The following is a 23,591-nucleotide window of genomic DNA, read 5'->3' as shown; positions in this document are numbered from 1 at the left end:
GGCATGGGGTAAAGTTAGGGATCAGACGGCACTCATCTTCTTTGATCCAGGTGCCAAAGCCAACTTTATCTCACTAGAGTTAGCTATGAAGCTGGGCATCAGAGCTGAAGAGATGGGGTACACAGCAGAGGCAGAGGCAAAGGCAAAGGCAAAGGCAGGGTTGGCATGTCCTAGTCACTCAGAGTGTGTTACTCTCATCATTGGAAAACTGCGTCTGCATATCCAGTCATATGTGGACACTGAAGAGTTTTACATCATGCTGCTGGAAGGTTGTGACACCTTGTTGGGGATCCCGTGGATGTTCCGAGTGCATGGAGTCTTGGATGCCTACAACAAAAAGATCACTGTACAGCATACGGGCAAAACTCACATCTTGGATGTAAAGCTTAAAGGAGAGTCAGTCCCTATTGTATCTGCTTCTGCTATCACTTCTGTAATAAAGAATCATTTTTCTGTGTACTTGATTTTTTGCACGTGATGTCTCAGATAGTGATCAACAAATTTATCTGTGTTAGATAAAGAAAGGTCAGCATTTTTGCAGAAGTTTAGTGACTGTTTTTCTGATTCATTACCGTCGCAATTGCCGCCAGAGAGACCTGAGGACCATCGGATAGATTTGGTGCCAAGGTGTAGCCCACCAAATAGACCTCCTACAGGGTTAGTGCGGCGCAGCAGAAAGAGATTATGGGCTAGGTTGAGGAGTTATTAGAGAAGGGGCTGATTCAGCCTAGTTCTTCACCCTTTTGCTCCCCAGTGCTCCTAGTGCAGAAGAAGGATGGCTCATGGCGCATGTGTATTGATTACCGTGCGTTGAATAAGAATACCATCAAGAATAGGTTCCCTATTCCTAGAATTGATGATATTCTCGACCGTTTAGAGGGTGCTGCAATTTTCAGCAGGATAGACCTTAAGAGTGGGTACCATCAGATTCGTATAAGGCCAGAGGTTGTGCACAAGATTGCGTTTAGAACGACATTTGGTCTTTATGAGTTTCTAGTGATGCCGTTTGGGCTAACAAATGCTCCTGCCACGTTCAACAGAATGATGGACCGGATTTTCCGCTCGCATCAAGAGTTTGTTGGGACGTTCTTCGATGACATGATAGTGTAGTCGAAGAATAAAGAGGAGCATAGGCGTCACTTGACCATTGTGTTCGAAGAGCTGCGCAGTCACAGGTTACTTGTCAATCCTAAGAAAAGTGAATTCTTCCTCGAAGAGATCCACTTTCTTGGCCACATAGTTTCAAAGGATGGTGTTAGAATGGATCCCGCAAAGGTCAAAGCTATCAAGACATGGCCAGACTTGAAGACTGTGCACGATGTCAGAAGCTTCTTGGGATTGTGTTCCTACTATAGAAGGTTTATCAGAAATTTTGCAGAGATAGCATCGCCTCTTCAGGCTTTGCAAAAGAAAGAGGTCACTTTCAGATGGACCCAAAAAGAGATTTCAGCTTTTAGTCTCTTAAAGGAAAAGTTGACTTCAGATCCAGTTATTGTTTTGCCAGATCTTAGGAAGTCATTTGTGGTCCAGTGTGACGCGTGTGGCAGTAGCATCGGAGCAATGCTAATGCAAGATGGACGGGTAGTAGCTTATGAAAGCCGAATATTTAAGGGCGAGAGAGGACTATGGAAGTCTATGAGAAAGAGCTCTTGGCCGTGATTCATGCGCTTTCTAGCTGGAAGCACTACCTCTTAGGTGCTGATTTTGTTGTCCAAACAGATCATCAGACCTTGCGATACTTCTTGACACAGTCAAAGTTATCCGAAAAGCATATGCGATGGGCAAACATTCTTTCCATGTTCCACTTCCACATTATGCATGTGGAAGGCAAGAAGAATGTTGTGGCTGATGCATTATCAAGAAAGCCACAAATTTCAGCTGTGTCAATTCCTTATCATCATGGGTTAGATGACATGAAGGAACAGTATAGTGCTGATGAAGATTTTGCAAGGATCTTTGAACAGTTACAAGAGGGGCAATATCACGAGCACTACCTCCTCAGAGATGGTTTTATGATGATGCATGGCAGACTTTGTGTCACTAGGTCAATGCCACATAAGGTCATGGAAGAGAGTCATGTCCCACCGTATGCAGGGCATCGTGGCATTGATGCAATTGTTAAAGCGGTAGAGACATTCTTCTATTGGCCTACCTTGAGGAGAGATGTGGATGCCTTTGTGCGAGCATGCATAGTTTGCCAAAAGGTCAAGTTTGACAGGCAAAAGGCACCAGGGTTGTTACAACCACTGCCGATTCCGGATAAGCCATGGGAAAGCATTGCTATGGACTTTATCTTTGATCTTCAAGGACGCCAGCAGGGAGTGATGGTATATGGACCATTATCTGCAGGTTCAGGAAGCAGGCCCATTTTATCCCTGTCAGGAAGAAGATAAAATCTGATCAGATGGCACGCTTGTTCATGTACAATGTGTTTAAGTACCATGGTATGCCACAATCGATTATCAGGGATCGTGATCCTCGCATAACCAGTTTGTTCTGGAGAGGATTGTTTGAGAACATGGGCACTACGCTCAAATTCTCGTCTTCGTTTCATCCACAAACTGATGGACAGTTAGAAGAGGCTAATTCTACCGTCTTAGATCTGCTGAAATGCTATGTGTCAGATAATAAGGGCAAGTGGGAACAGTATTTGCCTATGCTTGAGTATGCGTACAATAATACGGTGCATTCGTCTACTGGCAAAGCACCTTTTGAGATTGTTGAAGGCGGCAAAAAGGTTCCTCCCATTTTGCATACAAAGAACAAGATCTTTGAGGCAGATCGATATGTTGAGAACATGGATGAGATGTATAAGAAGATTAAAGTTGCCTTGGAGAAGACTGAGGCAAAGTAGAAAAAGGTTGCTGATCGTCACCGTCGTGAATTGCTGTTATCACCTGGTGATTGGGTTCTGTTAAGGTTCGAAAAGGCAAGGTTAAAGAAGATGAAGGGCAAGGAACGGCTGTTTCCTAAGCTCAGCATGCGTTACTATGGGCCTTTTCAAGTGCTTGACAAGATCAGCGATGTGGCTTACAGGCTGAAATTGCCTGATGCGTGGAAGATTCATAATGCGTTCCATGTGAGTCTTCTAAGACCCTTCGTGGGTGATGTGCCAGAAGATATGCCAGATGAGGATCAGCCAGATGTTGAGGAACATGATGAGATCCTAGGACCTGAGCAAGTTTTGGTACATAAGGATAGAAAAGTTAAAGGACAAGCTGCAAGACGCTATTTGGTGAAGTTCAAGAAGTATCCGCTTATGGATGCAAAGTGGATGGAAGAGCATGAACTGTCAGAGTCACCAAATGTATTGCAGCTTTACCTTGAAGCCTTTGGGTTACAGCCTACTTATGCCCCAACCCAACGTGTGCAAAGGAGGGCTAATCATAGAGCTAGTACATCAAATGTACATATGAATTCAGTGTAATAGATGGAAATGACAAAAGTATGAAGGCCTCATTAAGTCATTTGTATCTATATGTTATGACGTTTCTTGCGGATACATAGCACAAGATCATCAGTGGCGTGTATTTATGGTATGTAATCGAGGACGTTTGCGATTTCAAGAGGGGGGTATGTCACGGGGATGTGGCAACTGTTAACTATGTCACGAGGACGTGGCAACTGCTAACTTTAGTTGTTGGTTTCTTTCCAAGGGGTTTTGTTTTATTTTTGAGACCCTCTTCTTGAAGTAGCAAACGGTTGGACATTGCATGGCCAATGTGAACGGTAGTTTCACCCGCAAATGGGTAGTGGTCGGCATTGGAATTCGTATGGTAAGAGGATGTCTAGGCTCAGAGCAAGATCATATAGGTCCCCTTGTCGCACTTAGCAAGTTGGTGGATACTAGGAAGTGAACTCAATAAAGGCCTAAAGTCAAGGTGTGACTACCAACTGAAAGTATCCGATAGTTGGGCCACATTGCATTTTTGGATGCGGTCCCAATGAGGATAGATGGTCAGAAGACCAGTGGGAGCTCAACGGAAGCATCTCCTAAAATTTAGGGAACTGCTATTTTGGGCTGAGAAATGTGTTCGCGTCATTACCTCCAGTATGACTAGGGGAACATTTTACAACTCTGCCGCGAAGTCAACTGGGGAACCGGTCAGGATATTTTTAAGCGGCGAATCCGAAACGGGAAAATGCTTGTAAATGCGCCAAGTGTCACATTTTTGTGCACTTTCCAATGCAAGAAGGAGTTGGCGCTGAATTTAGAGAAGGGAGGCTCATTTGCAACACTCTGTCACAGGTTAAGAGCTATGGAGTGCTTCCTTTCCCTCTTATGTACAGTGCGGTGCTAGGAGTGATGCCCTGCACGCTACGCACTGCCCTCTCTCTCCCCTACGAGCAGTATGTTATGCCCCACTAGTGGGCTTTTCATTTGACCAATGTGCAGTTATGTGGGTTCATGCGCGATTGCCGAGGCAAGAGCCTCTTGCACAGGTACTGGATTAGCTAGCGGCTAATCCCCCGTAGGTACAGGTGAATTCGGAGAGGTTTCACGCCAGAAATCTTGTCCGATTCAAAGGGCAAGTAGCCCTACAGGTGCGGGACCGCGAGGTCTTGCTACAGATGCGACCGGCACGCGAAACGGAGCCCAAAACAGGGAATTACAGCCTGCTGTGTATTTTTGCAGGTTTAGGGTTTCGGCCCTAAACGGACCCTAATACCCCTAGGAGGTTCAGGGACGCAAGGGGACCGTTGTACAGGTGAACGCATTTTTGGGGCAGAAAACAGAGAATTCAGCGTGCTGCAGATTCTCGCCAGGTTTTGCAAAGTGTCCGTATGCGTCGGGAAAGTCACCTATTGCGTGGGGATAGTGATTGTGAAGCGTCCTAGTACAGTTATGTTGCCGAAATCGGGCCAGAACAGGTGTTTCTTAGCCTTGATTGTGCGGGGCAGCTTGTAGGAGAACACAGGTTTTATTCCCTCTGTTAAAGAATAAAGAAATACCGAAAGGGGCGCTAATTTTGGGGCCTACAGGTTGTCGGCGTCTGCTCGGAGCATTCTAGTGTCACAAAGTGATGACGTGGCGGACAACAGAAACCCTAATTTCTGCCAGAAAACCTAAAATTCCTGCAAACCCTAATTTTTGCCAAAAACCCTAAATTCCGGAAATCACGGAGGCGGATTATTAAAAAAAATATAAAATAATTTTTTTTTCTTTTTTTTTTGGGAAAATGATGAGCGACGCGAATTTTGCTTTTGCTTTTTTTTTTTATAAAAAAAAGAGAAAAGACTCTCTAAGAGAGAGAGAGAACTGATGCTTTTGATTTTAAAAGCTTTTGGGGCTCTGCTTTTGGGCATCCCTTGTAACCTTTAAATTAGTGGTGAGGGCCTCACTTCTCAGAGCATCTGGACGCAGAGTCTGAGAGTGAAACCCTAACCATTCTCTTGTACTTTGATGATTGATTAATGTAAAAAGAAATACCGAAAGGGGCGCCAGTCTTTGGGGCCAATATCTCTAGGCACGGAACTCCGCCGGGCCAGTGCAAATCTATTGTGATCTGTGAATTGTTTTGAAGTGGTTATTTGGTGCTGTCGCGGTTGATTCTTGACTCGGAGTGTCCAAGTTTGTTACAGTGGTATTAGAGCACGGCCGATTTCTCTTCTACGGGAAATCTGATCCTCGAATTTTTTTTTCCGCGGCACCTATGGCTTCAGGCAATGATCAGTCGACTCCCTCTGCATCTGGAGATGCGGGCTGGGATCACAACGAAGATTCAGGCAGAGAGTATGGCCCGCCTTGGCCTACTTAGGCGGAGCGGCGAGAGATAGAGCGTCGCCAGTTGATCAGCGATGCAACAAAGATGATGCTCAATTTTGCCAAGGACCCGAAGATGGCAAAATATATGAACCAGACCTCTTTGAAAGAGGTACAGATGGAGTTGCAGAGAACCACAACACCACTCCCGAAACCCGCTCTCAAGAAACCTTCTGCCTCCAAGAAATATACGGAGAAGGAACTGGAGAACGTGGTTGATGCACGGATTGCTCAGCTTTTTGATACGCAAATGAAAGCCAAAACGCACGGCAAAAAGCAGAAGAAAGGCACTGACTTCCCGGGATACTTGGGTCGTCGGTCGACATTTGACAAGGCAAAGAAATTGAAGAAGCGCGTCAAGTTTGAAGACCTACCCAGTTCTTCTTGTTCTTCTTCTGACAGTTCTTCTAGCTCCTCGGATTCGAGCGAAGAAGACAGAAAAGGTAAAAAGCGAAGCAAGAAGCAACGCTTTGGAAAGGGCAAGAGAAAGGCAAAGAAGGCTAAATCTCGCCCAGAGACTGACAGTTCTACTGAGGACTCGTCTACAGACAGCTCAGATTCTGATGACGGAAAGTTTTATGCGAACAAGAAGAATTTTTACAAAGCCAACCAGTATGGCTTTCTCGAAGATAAAAGCAAGAAAGTCCGAGAGTTTAAGGAAGGTTGCCACTCGATCAAGTTTGATACTTTTCAGGATACTCAGATGCTTCGAAGGCTTTGTCTTTTATACAGCAGTTTGACATCGCTTTCGCGGGAGGACGCTATTCAGAGCACTCCAAGATTCAGAGAGCTACCTCTTACCTTAAGGGGAATGCTCGTACTTGGTGGCCCACGCTTCTTTTAAACAAGGCTGCGCCAGTTAAATGGCTGAAATTTAAGAAGCTTTTTATTTCTTCTTGGTTGACGCACGAATATGAACGAGATGTACGAGCTGCTTGGAACCATCTTCGGATGACCAAGAAAGATACAATCAATGCTTATTGTGAAAGATTCTGGAACTCTTTTCTACCCGCCTCTTCATTCAAGAAGATCTCGTTCAGAGAACAGATTGAGCGGTTTACCTTGGGTCTACCTACAGAGATCCGAGATCACTGCTTGGAACAGAAGTCAGCTTCTATTCAGGAGTTGATGAGTCATGCGAAGCGGGGCTTTGCCATTCACTCTGGCAGTTTGACCTACCCCACAGATAAGGCCATGACACAACGAGCCGAACAGACTTCTGGGAATGAAAGTAGAATGAAAAAGAGCAACCTAGAGAAAAAAAAGGATACACGACCCAAGCTTACTCCTGAGGAGAGAGCTCGCTTTATCAGAGAGGGGAAGTGCTTTGGATGCGTGGAACATGGACATATCTCCGCAGAGTGCCCTGATAAGGCATAGAAAGAACAGAATGATAAAGACGACGATAGGCCTAAGAGTTTGAGAGCAGCTGAGGAATGTGGCAAAAAAGGCAGATAGAAAAGTAGAACTGGTACCACATGGCGTGGGACTTGCACCGAATCAAATGAATGAAAGTACAAACTTTGCCGTTTTTTTTTTTGGGGCAAAGTGAAGGATTAGGAAGCTCTTTTGAAGGAGCCAAGGCCAACTTCTTTTCTCTTGGAATTGGCGGCTCGATTTGGAACTACGCCCGACAGACTGACGTCACAGGCGGAGGTAGTTCGACTGGCACCCGGATGGGATGTTGCCATTACACTGAGCATTGGCAAACTTCGTTTGCAATGACAGGGGTGTTCAGGGCACGTGAGTGACGTTCTACTCGGGATCCCTTGGTACCACAAGAACTACGCCGTGGTTGACTACCGGGCCGAGAAAGCGACTTTGATAAATGAAGGGTTTAGAGATTGTACTTGATGAACTTCAGTTTTCTTACTCATTCTTTTGGGAGAACTGAACGATGGATAAAGGTTGAATATGTTTTGACCTGAAGAAAAGAACGCCAAGATTTTTTTTCTCCACGCTCATGCCGATTGCTTTTGAGAGGGCCTGAATATCATACCATTGATCTGATATCTGGAAGCACGCCACTGAATCGGCCACCTTATCGTGTGAGCCGAGTACAGAATGAAAAGATTATGAACTCAGTGAAAGACCTCTTGGAAAAGGGTCTTGTCCAGCCTAGTACTTCACCGTACTGCTCTCCAGTGTTGTTGGTTTTGAAGAAAGACGGATCTTGGAGAATGTGCATCGATTATAGCACTCTCAACGAAATCACCATCAAGAACAGATTTCCGATTTCTAGGATCGATGATATACTCGACAGGTTACAGGGATCCTGGTGCTTTAGCAGGATTGACTTGAAGAGTGGATATCATCAGATCAGGATAGCGCCAGGAGATGTCTACAAGATAGCTTTTCGGACGACTTTTGGGTTATTTGAGTTTTTGGTGATGTCTTTTGGCTTAACCAATGCTCCTGCGACATTTAACCGGATGATGGACAGGATTTTTCGGGAGTACAGACTATTTGTTGGCACTTTCTTTGACGACATCATTGTTTTCTCCAAGAATGAGGCAGTACACAGAGATCATCTGCTTCAAGTCTTTCAGGCATTACGAGATCACAAGTTAGTAATTAATGCAAAGAAAAGTGAATTTTTCCTACCAGAGATACACTTTTTGGGACACATTGTGTCAGCAGCAGGAGTGCAAATGGATTCGGCCAAGATAGAGACTATCCGTGATTGGCCCGACTTGAGGAATGTCCATGAAGTTAGAAGCTTCTTAGGACTATGTTCGTACTACAGGCGGTTCATACGAAAGTTTGCAGAGGTTGCTTCCCCTTTGCATATCTTGACACAGAAAGGAGTACCTTTTTCGTGGGGACCCACAGAGGTGACTGCCTTTCAGACATTGAAAGAGAAATTGACTATGGGACCTATTTTGACTTTGCCGGACTTGCAGAAGTCATTCGAAGTATATTGTGATGCTTGTGGTCGTAGTCTGGGTGCGGTCTTGATGCAAGAAGGCCATGTCATAGCTTACGAGAGCCGTTTGTTCTCTAGGCCGGAGATGACAGCACAGATTTATGAGAAAGAGCTTTTGGCGGTTATCCATGCTCTTACTCAGTGGCGGCATTACCTACTCGGAGCGGATTTTACTGTCTTTACAGACCATCAGAGTTTGCGTTACTTCTTGTCACAGAAGCAGCTTTCGGAAAAGCAGATGCGGTGGGCGAACATCTTGTCACAGTTTCACTTCCAGATTGTCCATGTGCAGGGACAGAAGAATGTGGTGGCAGATGCTTTGTCTCGGAAACCGTTGGTTCTGGCTATTTCCGCGATACATCATAGGAGCTTCGAGGATATGGTCGATCAGTATGCCACAGATACAGATTTTGCTATTTTTACACGGATACGGGATGGGGAGACAGTAGCGGGATACTCCCTTCGGGAAGGCTACTTGATGAAAAAGACTGTTGTGCGTTACACAGCCGTTGAGGGAAAAGGTTATGACTGATTGCCACTGTCCACCTTTTATGGGTCACCGTGGCATTGCTACCACCATGAAAGGGGTAGAGAGATATTTCTTTTGGTCGAGACTCAAGAAAGATGTGGAAGAGTTTGTGCGCAGTTGCTTGGTATGCCAGAAGGTCAAGTTTGACAGGCATAAAGCACAGGGATTGTTACAGCCTTTACCCATACCCACCCGCCCCTGGGAAAGTATAGCGATGGATTTCATTTTTGATCTCCCGAGAACACAGAGTGGTTACGATGGTATTTGGACTGTTATTGACAGATTTAGCAAACAGGCTCATTTCATTCCAGTGAAGAAAACAGTCAAGCCGGATCACTTAGCGAGACTGTTTGTGGCCCAGATTTTCAGATTACATGGCATGCCTGAGACAATTGTCTCCGACAGAGACCCCAGATTTACGAGTTTGTTTTGGAAGGCAATTTGGGAGAACATTGGCACGCGGTTGCAGTTCTCGTCATCGTTCCACCCGCAGACTGATGGGCAATCCGAGATTGCCAATTTAGTGGTTCTAGATTTATTGAAGTCTTATATCTCAGATCAGAAGACTCAATGGGAAAGATATCTACCTTTGGTGGAATTTGCCTACAATAACACGATACACTCGTCGACAGGGAAGATGCCATGTGAGATTGTTGAAACTGCTGCGAAGGTTCCATCCTTCCTGAGCACGAAAGATTAGAAATTTGAAGCGGATGAATATTCGCGAGATTTGGATACGGCTTTTGCCAAGGTTCGCGAGACTTTACAGAAGTCTCAAGAACGACAGAAAAAGGCAGCGGATCGCCATCGTCGCGACTGGAAACTGAAGGAGGATGATTGGGTGCTCTTACTTTTGAGAAGGCACGCCTAAGAAAGAAAAAGGGAAAGGAGAGGCTTTTTCCAAAGCTTAGTATGTGATACTACGGACCTTTCCAGATTACTGACAAGATAAATGATGTCTCCTTCCGATTGGAACTGCCAGATACTTGGAGGATTCATAATGCATTGCATGTGAGTCTCTTGAAACCTGTTAAGGGTGATGTGCCTGATGATGGGGAGCCTGATGAGCAACCCGAAGTGGAAGAAAACGAGGAGATCCTTGTTCCTGAACATATTTTGGCACATAAGGATACGAAGAATAAGGGTAAAGTCCGAAGGCGGTTCTTGGTTTAGTTCAAGAACTTTCCTGCATTTGATGCGAAGTGGATGGAGGAGGAGGACCTAGCAGATACTCCTCGGATTGTGAAACTTTACCTCGATGTTTTGGTTTAGCATAGTCTACTCCAAACGGAACCCAGAACTCAGCTTGGTCGAAGATCTGGTGCAGTGGGATGCACAAGAGGGGAGTCACTCCACTCCTTTGTCAACAGATGCCTCGATTTTGATACTAAAGTCACTGATGTCTCTTTGAGCTTCAGGGATACTGAGAGCTGACAGTATTCTGCTGGATGACTTTATCAAATGGAATTTCTGATTATGATACTGATTTGTTCTTGACTTCTTGTGAGTGCAGGAACTGATAGCCGAAATGACTGCAGCATTTTGGTCTGATTGATCTCGAATAGACATGGTTGCAATAGGGGTTAGTCAATCGGACATCGATGAGGTCCTGATTGGACCTAGATGTGATTGCTAGCTACATTGCCGATAAATCATGGTCTAAGATCCGAATGAATGTTGAATGTCATGTGATGTCCTGTGATGTCTGGTGATGTCCTGTGATGTCGTGTGATGTGACTGTCGATTTTGTACATGTGCTAGATGTGTGTTCCTAGTACGTAGGTACTAACAGTCAGTGTCTGCTAAGACGGTTTATGGCTTTTGTCGGTTTTGCAGGCGTAATCGTGGTCGATTACAATGCTTTCAAGAGGGGGGTATGTCACAAAGTGATGACGTGGCGAACAACAGAAACCCTAATTTCTGCCAAAAACCCTAAAATTCCTGCAAACCCTAATTTTTGCCAAAAACCCTAAATTCCGGAAATCGCGGAGGCGGATTATTAATATATATATATATATATATTGGAAAATGATGAGCGACGCGAATTTTGCTTTTGCTTTTTTTTTTTATAAAAAAAAGAGAAAAGACTCTCTAAGAGAGAGAGAGAACTGATGCTTTTGATTTTAAAAGCTTTTGGGGCTCTGCTTTTGGGCATCCCTTGTAACCTTTAAATTAGTGGTGAGGGCCTCACTTCTCAGAGCATCTGGACGCAGAGTCTGAGAGTGAAACCCTAACCACTCTCTTGTACTTTGATGATTGATTAATATAAAAAGAAATACCGAAAGGGGCGCCAGTCTTTGGGGCCAATATCTCTAGGCACGGAACTCCGCCGGGCCAGTGCAAATCTATTGTGATCTGTGAATTGTTTTGAAGTGGTTATTTGGTGTTGTCGCGGTTGATTCTTGACTTGGAGTGTCCAAGTTTGTTACATCTAGTTCCGGAGCTGTGTGTGTACTTAGGTGTTAATCCTCGTTACAGGTTACCTTTGCAAAGTACTCTGTGTGTGTCTAAAGTAAAGAAATTCGGGTGAAAGCCAACGTCTACCGCCCTACGGGCCCGTTTCAGATGGGCGGGGGCAGCTACGGGCGGTTCAGGGCAGGGCGAATTGGGGAGAAGAGGGATGGGTTGGAAGGGGCGCGATGGGTAGCTCGGAAGGGGGAAGGGGGGGCGATGGCAAAAGCGTATGGCAGCAGCAGCGAGCAGGTTAACAGTATTTTTGCGACATTCCCTAAATCATGTAATCTAAGACTAGGTTTTGGGATAGGTACAAATTTGGCTCTGGAAGTCGACGAAGCATGTCCATGTGGCACACAGAGCTATGTGCATGTGACATTGAAACGTTTAATCCGTTCTTTTCCGTTGGCACGTGGTGCCTCTCTCGTTACAGTGGTCTCAGAGTTTCTGGAACGTGCTTTTTTGAAAGCATGCGGTCCTTCAAGAGCAGACAAAGCAAGATGGCGCTTCCAGAGTTTAAAGAATTTTTCTATCAAAGAATCTTGGTGTTGCTGCCCCGGACTTACTAGCCACTCCGACCCTTAGTCCATTGCGCATCGCGCGCGTTCCCATCTTCATCGCTGTCTTATTAAGCACCCAAGATCACATGGCATTTATGGATTCGGCAGAGTACCTGCAATTTCTCCTCGACGAGCTTTGCAATATACTTTCATGATACCCACAACAAAATTTCCTGATGTTGCAAGGTCTCCAAGAGTTTTTGAATTACATGCTACCTCCTCCGATGCCTTAGGGGGGACCTCCTCCGCCTCCGGCACCAGAAAGTATGAGAGCTTCCAACCGGCAACCTTCCCAACTGTCTGTTCTGATTGGGGGAGTCTTTAGGAATATGGTTGTCACGTGCACATCGAACCCTATGTGTACGTGGACAAGCTACTTCATGACATGGGTACAATTCAGCTAGATTAGGAAGTGTTCTGGCACTTTTATGAGTCTGTTTATAAACCGTACATGTCCAGTAGATTAGATGCATATCCTTTGGTTGCACACAGCATGATCATCAGATTTCCACGAGAACAACAGTGCATAGACCTATTTTTCCTATTTTAGCCAATTTTCACTTATTATTTTTAAGTGACTTTTGTTGGGATCTAGGTTGGGCCAATTAGCAAGTCCAGTACATAAGAAAACTAGCGCTAGCACTTTCTGGCAGAAGAGGCAGCAGGAACACTTTGTTCAACAGGCACCTTCTCAGCAAGACCCCCAAGACACCTAGTGTTTTTGCAACAAATGAACCCTAGCATTTTCATCATCCACATAGCTAGTGCTACTACATGTCTTTTGTGCGACAATCAGAGCTGCATAGCTATTGCCAAGAACCCTTTCTTTTAGGTGCAGTATCACTATGTTCGTGTCACAAACGGGAGGGCATAACAATATTAAATATACTAAGATAAATAGAATTTATCTCTTATTATTGAAGCCAAAGGATATAGAGAGAAATAGATAGAGAGAGAGAGAGTGAGAAAATCGACACAGTACTGGGGACGAGAAGATGGGCTGGTGCCTCCCCTTAAAGAGAATTCTTTATTAGGGAGAATCTTTTTACAAGCACAAGAACCCGAGGAAACCCCTCCGTTCTGTAGTCTTAGACCGGAAGGTCGTTCTTTCCCGTAAAGGGTTTGGGCACAAGGCCGTTCCTTCCCGTAAGGGACTTAGGCGCGAAGCCGTACTTTCCCGTAAGGGACTTAGACGTGAAGCCGTACTTCCTGTGAAGGGCATTCCCGTAAGACGGGAGATTCCTGCAAAACAAACCACACAAACACGCGACAACAATTCGTATGGTGAATCCACAATAGATACCTGTTGCTCTTGCGCGGGAACAACGACTTCCGTGCTTCGTAGTCTCGCGATCTCTTGCGGCAGAGTTGCTGGCGTTGGCAACTTCCCTTCGGCGAGGGCATGTGGTGCTTTTATAGCTCCTTCACCACGGCACGAATAGCTGCTCGCAGAGAGATCGCGGCCGTTTTTTTTTTTTTTTTTTTTTCCTTTTTTTGCGTTGTTCTACCCGAAATAGGGAGAGAGAATTCGCTGGCTGGTTTTGTTGCTTTATCTTCTAAGTGGCTGCCCACTTATTAAGTGGGCGGCCGGCATATTTTAAAATTGGTATGAACCTGCCCAAAAACTCAATAAAACCTTATAAGTTAAAACCAATGCATTTAACAACACTTCCCAGGCGTCCCTGGATGCAACCACATGCACGAATGCATTGCAAACATAGATTCCTCGCGGGAAAGCGTCTGCCTTCCCGCGATTGTTCCTGCTTTTCGTAAAAAGCTTCATTGAACCCATGTTTATTCTTGTGCTTGCGTTCTTACGCGTATTTTCTTACTCAGTTCGGATTTCCTCCTTAGACCCTTCGTGTGTCCCCTTACCGATGAACCTGTCACCCATCTTGTGACTCATCAGGGACCACCATTACCTGGTCTTCTACCACCGAACTAACAGGCCAACTCCTTCACTGTGCTTCTTGTCACCTATCATATGACACACCAAAGTTGTCTGTTTCCTGATGGCTTTTCTTACAGACGTGTGATTCCTTAACTTATTAGTTAACTTGTGCACATTTCTTATTAAAGTCTTAATTCTAGAAAAATAGAAATTAGAAACAAAATAGTCAAATTAGTTTCAGTTCGGGAGTTGGTTTTGGTTGGAGGTCTTCATATGGAGTATGTCCCTACTGCGGACAATGCAGTAGACATCTTCACAAACGCTGAACCTTAGAGGACCTTGGCTCACCTTCGACTCATCTGTGTTGTCTCAGCATCCGGTGCTGAAAGGGGTTGCTAGAGTTACACCACCATTGCTTTGACATCTTGTGCGGCTAGTCTCGGGCTGGCCACCCATTGTACATCACGTAGGTTGCACGGGCAGGCACTTTAGCATGTGTCCGGTCGGTCATTTTTTGAGCGTGGTTGGGTGCACACATATTTTAGCGATTTTATGGGCTTTTATATTTTTGACCCAGTTACACATTTTTGCTCTACCTTAACCCAACATCCTATAAAAGGATTGCTTGGGTTTATGTATTGATACATTGTGTATTGAAAGTGCTTGCTTGTAGCGTATCTGATCTTCTAGCATTTTCACTCTCTCCTCTCTCTTCTTTGGCACGCCTGGGCTCTCTCTCTCTCTCTCTCTCTCTCTCTCTCTCTCTCTCTCTCTCTCTCTCTGCTGCTCACTCTCACACAATTTGAATGAAAAAAACTGATTGTCCCTCATAATGACCCTCTTTTTTTTTTTTTTGAGCGAACTTGAGTTGCTTTGCAGATATACGGTAATCACCGACGATTACTCTTCTTTCAGGAAGGGGGGGTGTCACAAACTGTTGATGTGTCAAGCCACTGAAGACTCAGTGGGTTAGGGCTCTTCGAGCCTAACCCTAGCCGATCTGCAGGTCATGGCTGAGGGGCCTAAACCCTAAGAAGAAGCAGCAGAAGAAGGTTTACCAACTTACAGAACCTGGCCAAGTTATAAAGAACTACTGAAAGGGGCGCCATGGTTTGGGGCTAGTGCTCTCTTGGGGTGGAACTCCGCCACTCCGCATCTCGTGTGTCGTGCATTTCTTTCAATTTAATGTTATTTGAAGTGCATTAAGGTTGTTCAGTCTATTCTTTTCCAGTGGCATGTGGTGCCCCTCCCGTCACAGTTGCTTTGCAAATGCAGTTGAAAGAATTGGATGGAGCCCATGCTAGTGTCATGAGGACCCATATCAACAAGATGTAGCAGGAGATTGTCACAAACGGGAGCACACACTAATAACCAACAAGCTGAAAATAAATAAGAGAATCTTTATTAGGGAGAATCTTTTTCGAAGCACAAGCATCGGAGTGACCACTCCGTTTTGAATCTTAGACTCGTTGTTCAATTCCTTCCCGTGCGGGAAATTCCCAAGAGATGAGCTCTCAATTCCGTTTCCGTCTATACCTAGAGTGTGAGCCCTACAGACCGTTCTTGATTGTGTTTTCGGGATCCGCGAGCATAGGCCAAGGCCTCCTTTGACAGAGTACCTGTGAAAGCACAAACACAAAACAACACGTATAGCGAATTCACAATCGGTGTCTGCCGCTCCAAGTGCGGAAAAGCGAACTTCGCGCTTGGCTTCGCATGATCAATTGCAGATTCCTGGCGGAGGTGCTCCTTGCTTCTAGCGCTGTTGAAACTGGCAAGCTGAAAGAGAGGGTGGGCTGCTTTTATAGGCACCCGTACTTTATAGGAATAGCCGGTGCGGCGGCGGCCAAAATAGGTGCAGGGGGTAGCGCTAGAGGAGGAGGGAGGCTGGTGGTGGTTTTAGTGTGGGGAGAAAGAGAGAGATCGCAAGGTTATTTTCAGCATGATAGCCAGCGCCGGTTATTATTGTAGGGGGCCTTGCTTTATTTTAAGCATGGGCGGCCCACTTATTAAGTGGGTGGCCGGTCAAAGTTTTAAAAATATGTGAACCTGTTAAAAAACTCAATAAAACTCAGTGAGCTGAAAATTGATGCTACGCGGACACATTCCAGGCATCCCCGGATGCAGTTCTCATGCACAAATGCTATGCAGACACAGATTCCTCGCGGGAAAGCATTTGCTTTTCCCGGAAAACTCTTAAAAATATTCTGCTTTTGTAGAAAAAGCTCAGAACCCTTCTTATGCTTGTGCTTGCGTCTTTACGTGTATTCCTTTTTCCAGTTCGGATTTCCTGCCAGATCAATGGAATATTCCCTTTTCGATGCTCCCATCACCCATCTTGTGACGCATCGGGAATATCCACTTCCCGGTCTCTCCAACTAAACTAATGCTACAACCTCTTCGCGATGCTTAATGTCACCCATCATATGACACATTAGTTGTCCGTTCTTGATGGCTTTTAATAGTTCCAGTAGATTTACTGTTCCTAATCTTTACAGTTCAAGTGCACACATTTAACTGTCCTAATTTCAATAAATAGAAATTACTCATAAAAAAAAAGTCCATTTAGCAACACAAATACTTTGGATGAGGAAGATAGACATGGCCATAAGGTGTTTACAGAACAAGCAGAAGCATTTGGAAAGAACCAATTAGGGAATTAATAGAACTTTTTTATTATTTGATGTCCCAATCACCTACTCGGGTTTCTACTCTTCAATGATTACAAGTGGATGGCTGAACACTATCTCGTGGGAGGAGTTACTCTGGATGGTATTGGACCGGGAGCAGCAGTTCAGAACCCAAGGCAGACCTAGAAACTTCCATGGTCTTGGTGGGTGATTCCGAAGGGGAACAGAAGGTTGGATAGAGCGGGCCAAGTTATTTCAAGACTGATGCAGAGCGGGAAGCCTTGAAAATCCAAAGACTTTGCAATCATTGTGTTGAGAAGGGTAATTATCGGAGGAAATGTCCTCTTTGTGGAAAGTTGTCTTCAACGGTGACTATGGTTAGGTCACCTGCCTTTGTTACATAGATGAAGATCTCTCACTATTGGAGCATGAGAGGGAGTTTACCTTGCTTGGCTCCCGTGATTGGGCCATTGATAGTGGTGCCGCTAGGCACATGACTTTTTCTCGTAATTTGATGTACGATTTGAGGCCGTAAAAAGCTGAATTCGTTGGCTCCTGTACACAGTGAGGGGGGCATGGGTCTTGGCAGAGGGGAATGTATACTTCCCAAGTTTCATCTTGTCAATGCATGAGCTCTATAGACTTGGCATGGGGATAGTGTTTGATGAGTAAACGGTGTCGATTCGAGATGAAGTCTCCACCCTAGAAGTCAAAAGGGGTACAATGATAAATATGGTATGGGCTTCATCCTCTTTCTTCAGATTTGGACTCATACTTGACTTGGTAGATTTTGCTCTTGGGCAAGTTACGTGTTAAATGGTGTGCCAGACGAGAATGGTTATATTTGTGGGAAGCAGCAACGTGCTCCAGTTGATTCGGTGCGGATTCTATATTATCCTTGCTTTATTTTTTCTTCTTTCTTTTACAAGTTTTATGTATCTGATTTTGTATTTTGTGCAAGTGTTTTGGCCCTTGTTTCTGATTGAAGAATCAAGACTTGTCTGACCTTATGAAAAGGCAAGATACATTTTTTAAAATAGGGAAATTTTACTTGCTCAGAATACACGCAATAGACTTGATGCTTTCCAAAAAGCTGGTCTTCGAGCTCTGAAACTCTTCACGTTGGGTGTATTTCTTCAAGGTACAGCAGCTGTAATGTTTGATTGCAAGTAGTTTCATTCAGGATAGAGTTCCAGTATTTAGGTTTTGGTGAATAAACTGCTATTTTGTTTTCTGTTTCCCAGGAGGCTATGTACATGGGCGTGATAACTTGAATTTTGGTGTTGATATGAGGCACCTCCGCATAATGGGAATCTTACAGGTTCTCTTGGAGCGTTTTTATTTTGTGAAAAACAAGCATGAGTTCTTCTTGAAAGGCAGTGTATGTGCATTCATGCAAGCATCACTTTCCTTGTTTTCCTGGTTGTGTTGCAATTTCCTTGGTTTGTGTATGAAGAAAAAGTAGAAAAATGGGGGGTGCCTAAATTTTGTGCTAAACAAAATAGCAAAAAGATGGAAGGGAATGACAAAGTGGACATTGTCTCAGGACAATATTGTATATTTATAAGTTTATATGACCTTTCTCAATATAATGCCAAGCAAGGTGGTAGTCCAAGTAGACGAGGCTAGGAAATGCCACATTGCCAAGGCAGAAGCTACAAACAAAGAGGTTGCTGCACATAAGTGTCTTCTCGAAGTGATAGGGCTGATACTTTGGGAGGCAATTGAGACTATTAGACCAAAAAATGATCTAAGACAAATGAGAGAAGTGAGGCGACTTACATACAAGCAAGTGGCTCACTTAGAGACCAAAAGATGATATGATACAAATTGAGAGGAAAGGTCGCTTACAACCGACAAAATGGCGGGCCCCCAGAATTGAGGCTTAAAAAAAAACGGGACAAGTGGATCAAATGTGGGGCGCTCTCCAACAGAAGTGCGGTGTATCCATAAAACCGACCAAATTTACCTAAAAAATGATCGCAGCCATAAATAATGGACAAAATAGACTAAGTGCACATGCACGGTCATAGTAAGCTGCTAAGTACCACCATTAGGTGATAATAAAATTTTCAACATTTCCTTCAGGCTTTGAACGAGTTCCACTTAAAATAGCTTTTACAGGTCTGTGCCTTCGTAGAGCAAGTTAGAAATTGGTCGTTTTCAGTGCCTCTCATGCTAAGGCTTCTTGCTTTGATAAGTGTTTTGAGGGGTTGCATGGGTTTTGGTCCCACCATGCAAATTTATTATGGAAAGAAGTTGAGACAGCCCAACAATCTTGCAGATATATGAGCTGCAAAGGAGTTGGACCATGCACATCACGAGCAGATCTTCAAATCTTATCACCTGATACATTTTTCCAGAGCTATTTGATTTCAAACTCTAGAGGAATTCCTATGGATTGGATTGCTGTTACTTAGGGAAAACTCTTTATTTCTATGAAAGCTTTAAGAGAAATATGCTGCCACTTCTACTAGTAAATATCTCCTACTATTAAATATCCATATCCACACTTCTCTCTTGATTGCTAGCAGTCTTTGTGTGTAGAATATTAACGACAATAGCCCATATGCTGAGTCATCAGAAAAATTAGATGTCAATCATTTGTCAGCTTTGTGAGCCAGTAGCCTAGTGATTAACTAAATTGCGTTTTTTACTCGTGGAGCTTGTAACATAGAGATTAGTTGTAAAAGATGCCTTTTTAAAGCTTCCTAAGTCTGTAGAAGTACTGAATATTGTCTTGTCATGCTTGTGTTTGGTTGTCATGTCAATTTGATTGTTTCTGGGTATCAAAGTTTCTTGAAAATCATGATGGATTTTCTATTTTTCACTTATCCACAATTCTTGTTTGTGACAGAGAATCAGCATTGGATACTTGCTTGTAGCATGTTGTGAAATTTTGTCAAAAGTCACTCAGGTCTCAAGGAAGAAGTCCTCATCTTTAGAGGTTGATACTGTAAGATCAATGGTGATGTACCCTTGGCAGTGGTGAGCTTTTACTGTCTTAATATCATCTCTTGTTTTGTGTGTGTATACACACGCACACACACGGTTTCACGTGCACACATGCACAGACACACACACATACCTGCTTTTTTATTTCGTAAATCTTGATTGAATTTACAAGTGTGTCCACAACACCTAATCCATGGTTTCAAAAGGAAAAGAATGGGATCAGCAAAATGTAAAAATAAGGACTGAGCACAGGATGCTTGGATCGTTCCCAAAAAGACGGTCAAGGTTTGGGCTCCTCCTTCCTCCCGTAATTATGTGCCTCCCTGAAGGCTATATCTCAAATGAAGCTGCCATACAATGACAATAAATTATTGACGGAGGCATGGGATAAGGTGGTGCGTTTGTATAAGGAAGCGATCACAGGTGATACCTGCTTTGCCGTATGCACTTCAGACGATGTCTCCTAGCACCTGTCATGATGTCCCTACGGCTACTTCTTCAACAGATGAGGATGTGTCGATGCGCGCGCACCCACACGCACACACACACGTGTGCATAATAATATTTAAATGCTTACACACACATGTACATACTTACACACACATACAAACATACGTACATGTGTGTGTGTGTGTGTAGTTTTCACACACACACACACACACACACACACACATATATATACATATATATATATATATATATTTATGTATACAACATTAGTCGTGTGTGCGCATGCACATACGTCACACACACACATATATACATTTAAATATATATACATATACATATATATACATATATACATACACATATATATACATATATACATATATATATACATATACATGTACATGTATACATATACATGTACATGTATACATATACATGTACATGTATACATATACATGTACATGTATACATATACATGTACATGTATACATATACATGTACATGTATACATATACATGTACCTGTATATATAATTAGTTGCGTGTGCGCATGCACATACGTATTTGCAGCTGACTATGTCTTTCTGTGTGATTGCCATCTTTCTTTCTTCTTCTATGCTGATTTTAAAGTTTGTTGCACAAGAGGTCATTACAGCTTTGGGTACTAGGATTAGGTTCCAATCTCCCGCTGCTTTTACTGACTTTACAGATGCTACTATACAGATAACCTTCAAATTTGTTTTACTTTATTATTTCAATATGTGTGGTTTAGGAAGTATTTTTATTTTGCTATATTACTTGCATTGTAAAACAGGGCCTGTGTATTGGCACTTACTTCCGTATATTTGCTTATCCTTTATGGGTTAAGAGTTCCCGACTGGCATTTTATGCCTGTTGTATCCAAAGAGTTAACATCGGCTATGGAAAGTACAGTCACAAGAGTAAGATAACTTGGTATACTGCTACACAGGTTTCTTTGTCCCATTTTTTGTTTTTGCCAGCTCAATTGCTGAAAAATGTCTTCTATCTTATCAGTTGATTTCCTGTTTCCCATTAGATAAAATGTGGTGTGAGAGGTGATTTGGGGCCAGCATGCAATGCTGTTGGATTTCTTGATCGCACACTCATGGGCATCAATCATTTGTATATAAACCCAGTATACAGAAGAACCAAGGTGAGTAGTTGGTGTTGATATGGTGAGTAGCAAATCTTGACGGCGCATGCTTTGAACTGTAGCTGCTTTATTTTTAATTAGGAATTTAAGGCAATCTCAGTTATTCTGAGATTAGTCAATCGCGTAAGCAGAGTCTTAATAAGCTACAATATTTCATAGATTGTCTATTCTTTGATCATGTGGCATGTCCATCCGCTCTGCAGAGGGTTTGCAATACTTGGCCTGAAATTGTTTTGAACGAAAAGTTTAGTGGCTTTGACAGACAGCAGCCTCCTGCATTTGGCCCTAAATACAACTCTCATATACAGGTCTAGATGGTCCCTGAAGAGGGGGCAATGAAGCAACCATATTAAATTCTTGCAAATGCAGCACATTGGCAAAATTTAGACGACCAAAACATGCAATGCCAAAGTTTTGTATATGCAACAGCATTTATCTAACACTGCCATGTTGAATCTTCCACACATTTTCATATGCATTGACCTTCTATAGCCCAGGAAATAAAGTGCGAGATGCCACAATAGCATCACCAGAATTGAGATCATTAATAGTACATTTATCATTTCTGGATTTTTCTACCAGATTAAGTGACTAAGTCTGGCACGTATAGAGATAAACAATAACTTATTATCGACCCATGGTACCTACATGGTTTCACTAGTCTTAGGAAGCACAATTTTTCCAACTACCTTGATTCGATATGAGGCTTTGTTGGCATATGTGACAATATTTCCATCAAGGACAACCTCGAGAGAAGTGTGCATATCACGATGACGCGTAATGTGCGTTGTAGTACCACTATGAAAGTATGATACCTGTGAATCTGCAATCTGGGTTCATCTAGGTACAGACACACACACACACACACACACACACACACTACTATGCATGATGGAGCTGATGGTTATATTGTCTTGTGGGTGACTGTCATGGGTCTATACCTCGCACTCTAAGGGTGAATCTGGGCTTATCGTGGATTCATCTAGGTACACACACACACACACACACACACACACACACACACACACACACACACACACACACACACACACACAAAATGATTCTTTAGAGTTTTAGAAAAAACACACGGTATGAATCTAAACCGTACAAAAAAATTGTAATGCAGTGTGTTTTCTCACATGAAATTGTACTATGCTTTATCATACGATAGTGCAATGACAATTCTAATCTGCAACAGCCGCATTTGCATCTTTCTTCCGAGCCTGTTTCACCTCTACCTTAAGAGATTGCTAAATGATGCGATTAGTGTCATGAGCCCTATTGAAAAAAATGGTGGACATGATTATGTGGAGAGGGTGAGAGTAAACAACTAAGGCAAATACACACACGTCTATTAGCATAATTATGGCTGCATCGTGTGGGTGTAAGTACTTTGGGTATAATAGATTATTGAGTTACAATCTGCGTATGGGTGCCTTTATATAGGCATTCTATATTAAGAGCCTTTAGATGTTTGGCTAGAGGTATCTAGAATTATGTAGGATATGAGAGTAGTAGTAGATCCTAGAAGTTTCTTCATGAGATTGCTATGGAATATTTCATTAGCACTGGATATTTCATTAAGATATAGAATATTCCCTGAGGGTGGAATAATCTTTGAAAGGCGGAATAATTTGCTAACTAAGGGCGAGTTCCCACGTCACTTATCTACACTTATGCCAATAAGAAGCGTCTGTTGAGTGTGGGGCATTTTCCCCTTTTTATAGATTTGTGGGGCTTGAGGTGTGGGTTGGGCAGCTTAGAAATGGGCCTATATATGGGCCCAGGCCCCAAGGGGTCCTCTTCTTTGTAGTTCAACCCAATGGGGCACACATCAGGGCAGACAGCAGGCCAATGCTTTGTAGCCGGGGAGGGTGGGTGGGGGGGTAGGCTTGCGTTTTTGCAGCCCCTCCCTTACCGTTTTTCCTAGCCAGCCCTCCAACGTTTTTGGTGGGCAGATTTGACACGCTTTGGCAGCAGTTGGAGGCAGCACATGCAGATGCTCCTTTCCCTTATAGTTATCCCCTCAAGGCAGCCCATCCCGTGGGTATCCCAATCAGAGGCAAAGCACCATCCCTTGCGTGCAGGTCTAGGAGAGTAGAGATTTCCACCGTCTCTAAAGGGCAGCAGCCGTACCAGCAACCTTGAGATGTGTCTCCCCCTCTCTCCAATTGTTCCTTGATGCCAGGAGGTCGATAAGTGTTGGGGTTCTAGCCCATGTGGAGGCCGTGTCAGTGGTCTTGTGTGTAGGAGCAGATG

General features: G+C 43.7%; 1 protein-coding gene across 4 annotated transcripts in view; it reads left to right on the top strand.

Moving 5' to 3' along the window:
- The window catches only part of LOC147459650 (uncharacterized), a 98,858-nt gene that overhangs the window by 28,154 nt on the left and 47,113 nt on the right, over window positions 1-23,591 (top strand). For 2 of the 4 annotated variants that reach the window (XM_086510862.1, XM_086510860.1), the window contains exons 3-7: window positions 17,814-17,895; window positions 17,999-18,135; window positions 19,612-19,742; window positions 20,973-21,099; window positions 21,216-21,332. In XM_086510862.1, the coding sequence (XP_086366988.1) occupies window positions 17,814-17,895; window positions 17,999-18,135; window positions 19,612-19,742; window positions 20,973-21,099; window positions 21,216-21,332 (594 nt within the window). The remainder of the gene's footprint in view (window positions 1-17,813; window positions 17,896-17,998; window positions 18,136-19,611; window positions 19,743-20,972; window positions 21,100-21,215; window positions 21,333-23,591) is intronic. The other 2 variants (XM_086510863.1, XM_086510861.1) reach the window with 1 other exon arrangement.

The sequence above is a fragment of the Adiantum capillus-veneris genome, chromosome 4, assembly GCF_014529385.1.
Source record: "Adiantum capillus-veneris isolate H3 chromosome 4, ASM1452938v2, whole genome shotgun sequence".
NCBI classification, from domain to species: Eukaryota; Viridiplantae; Streptophyta; class Polypodiopsida; order Polypodiales; family Pteridaceae; genus Adiantum; species Adiantum capillus-veneris.
Note: the sequence above shows the minus strand (reverse complement) of the source record. Positions and strands in the feature narration are given on the sequence as shown.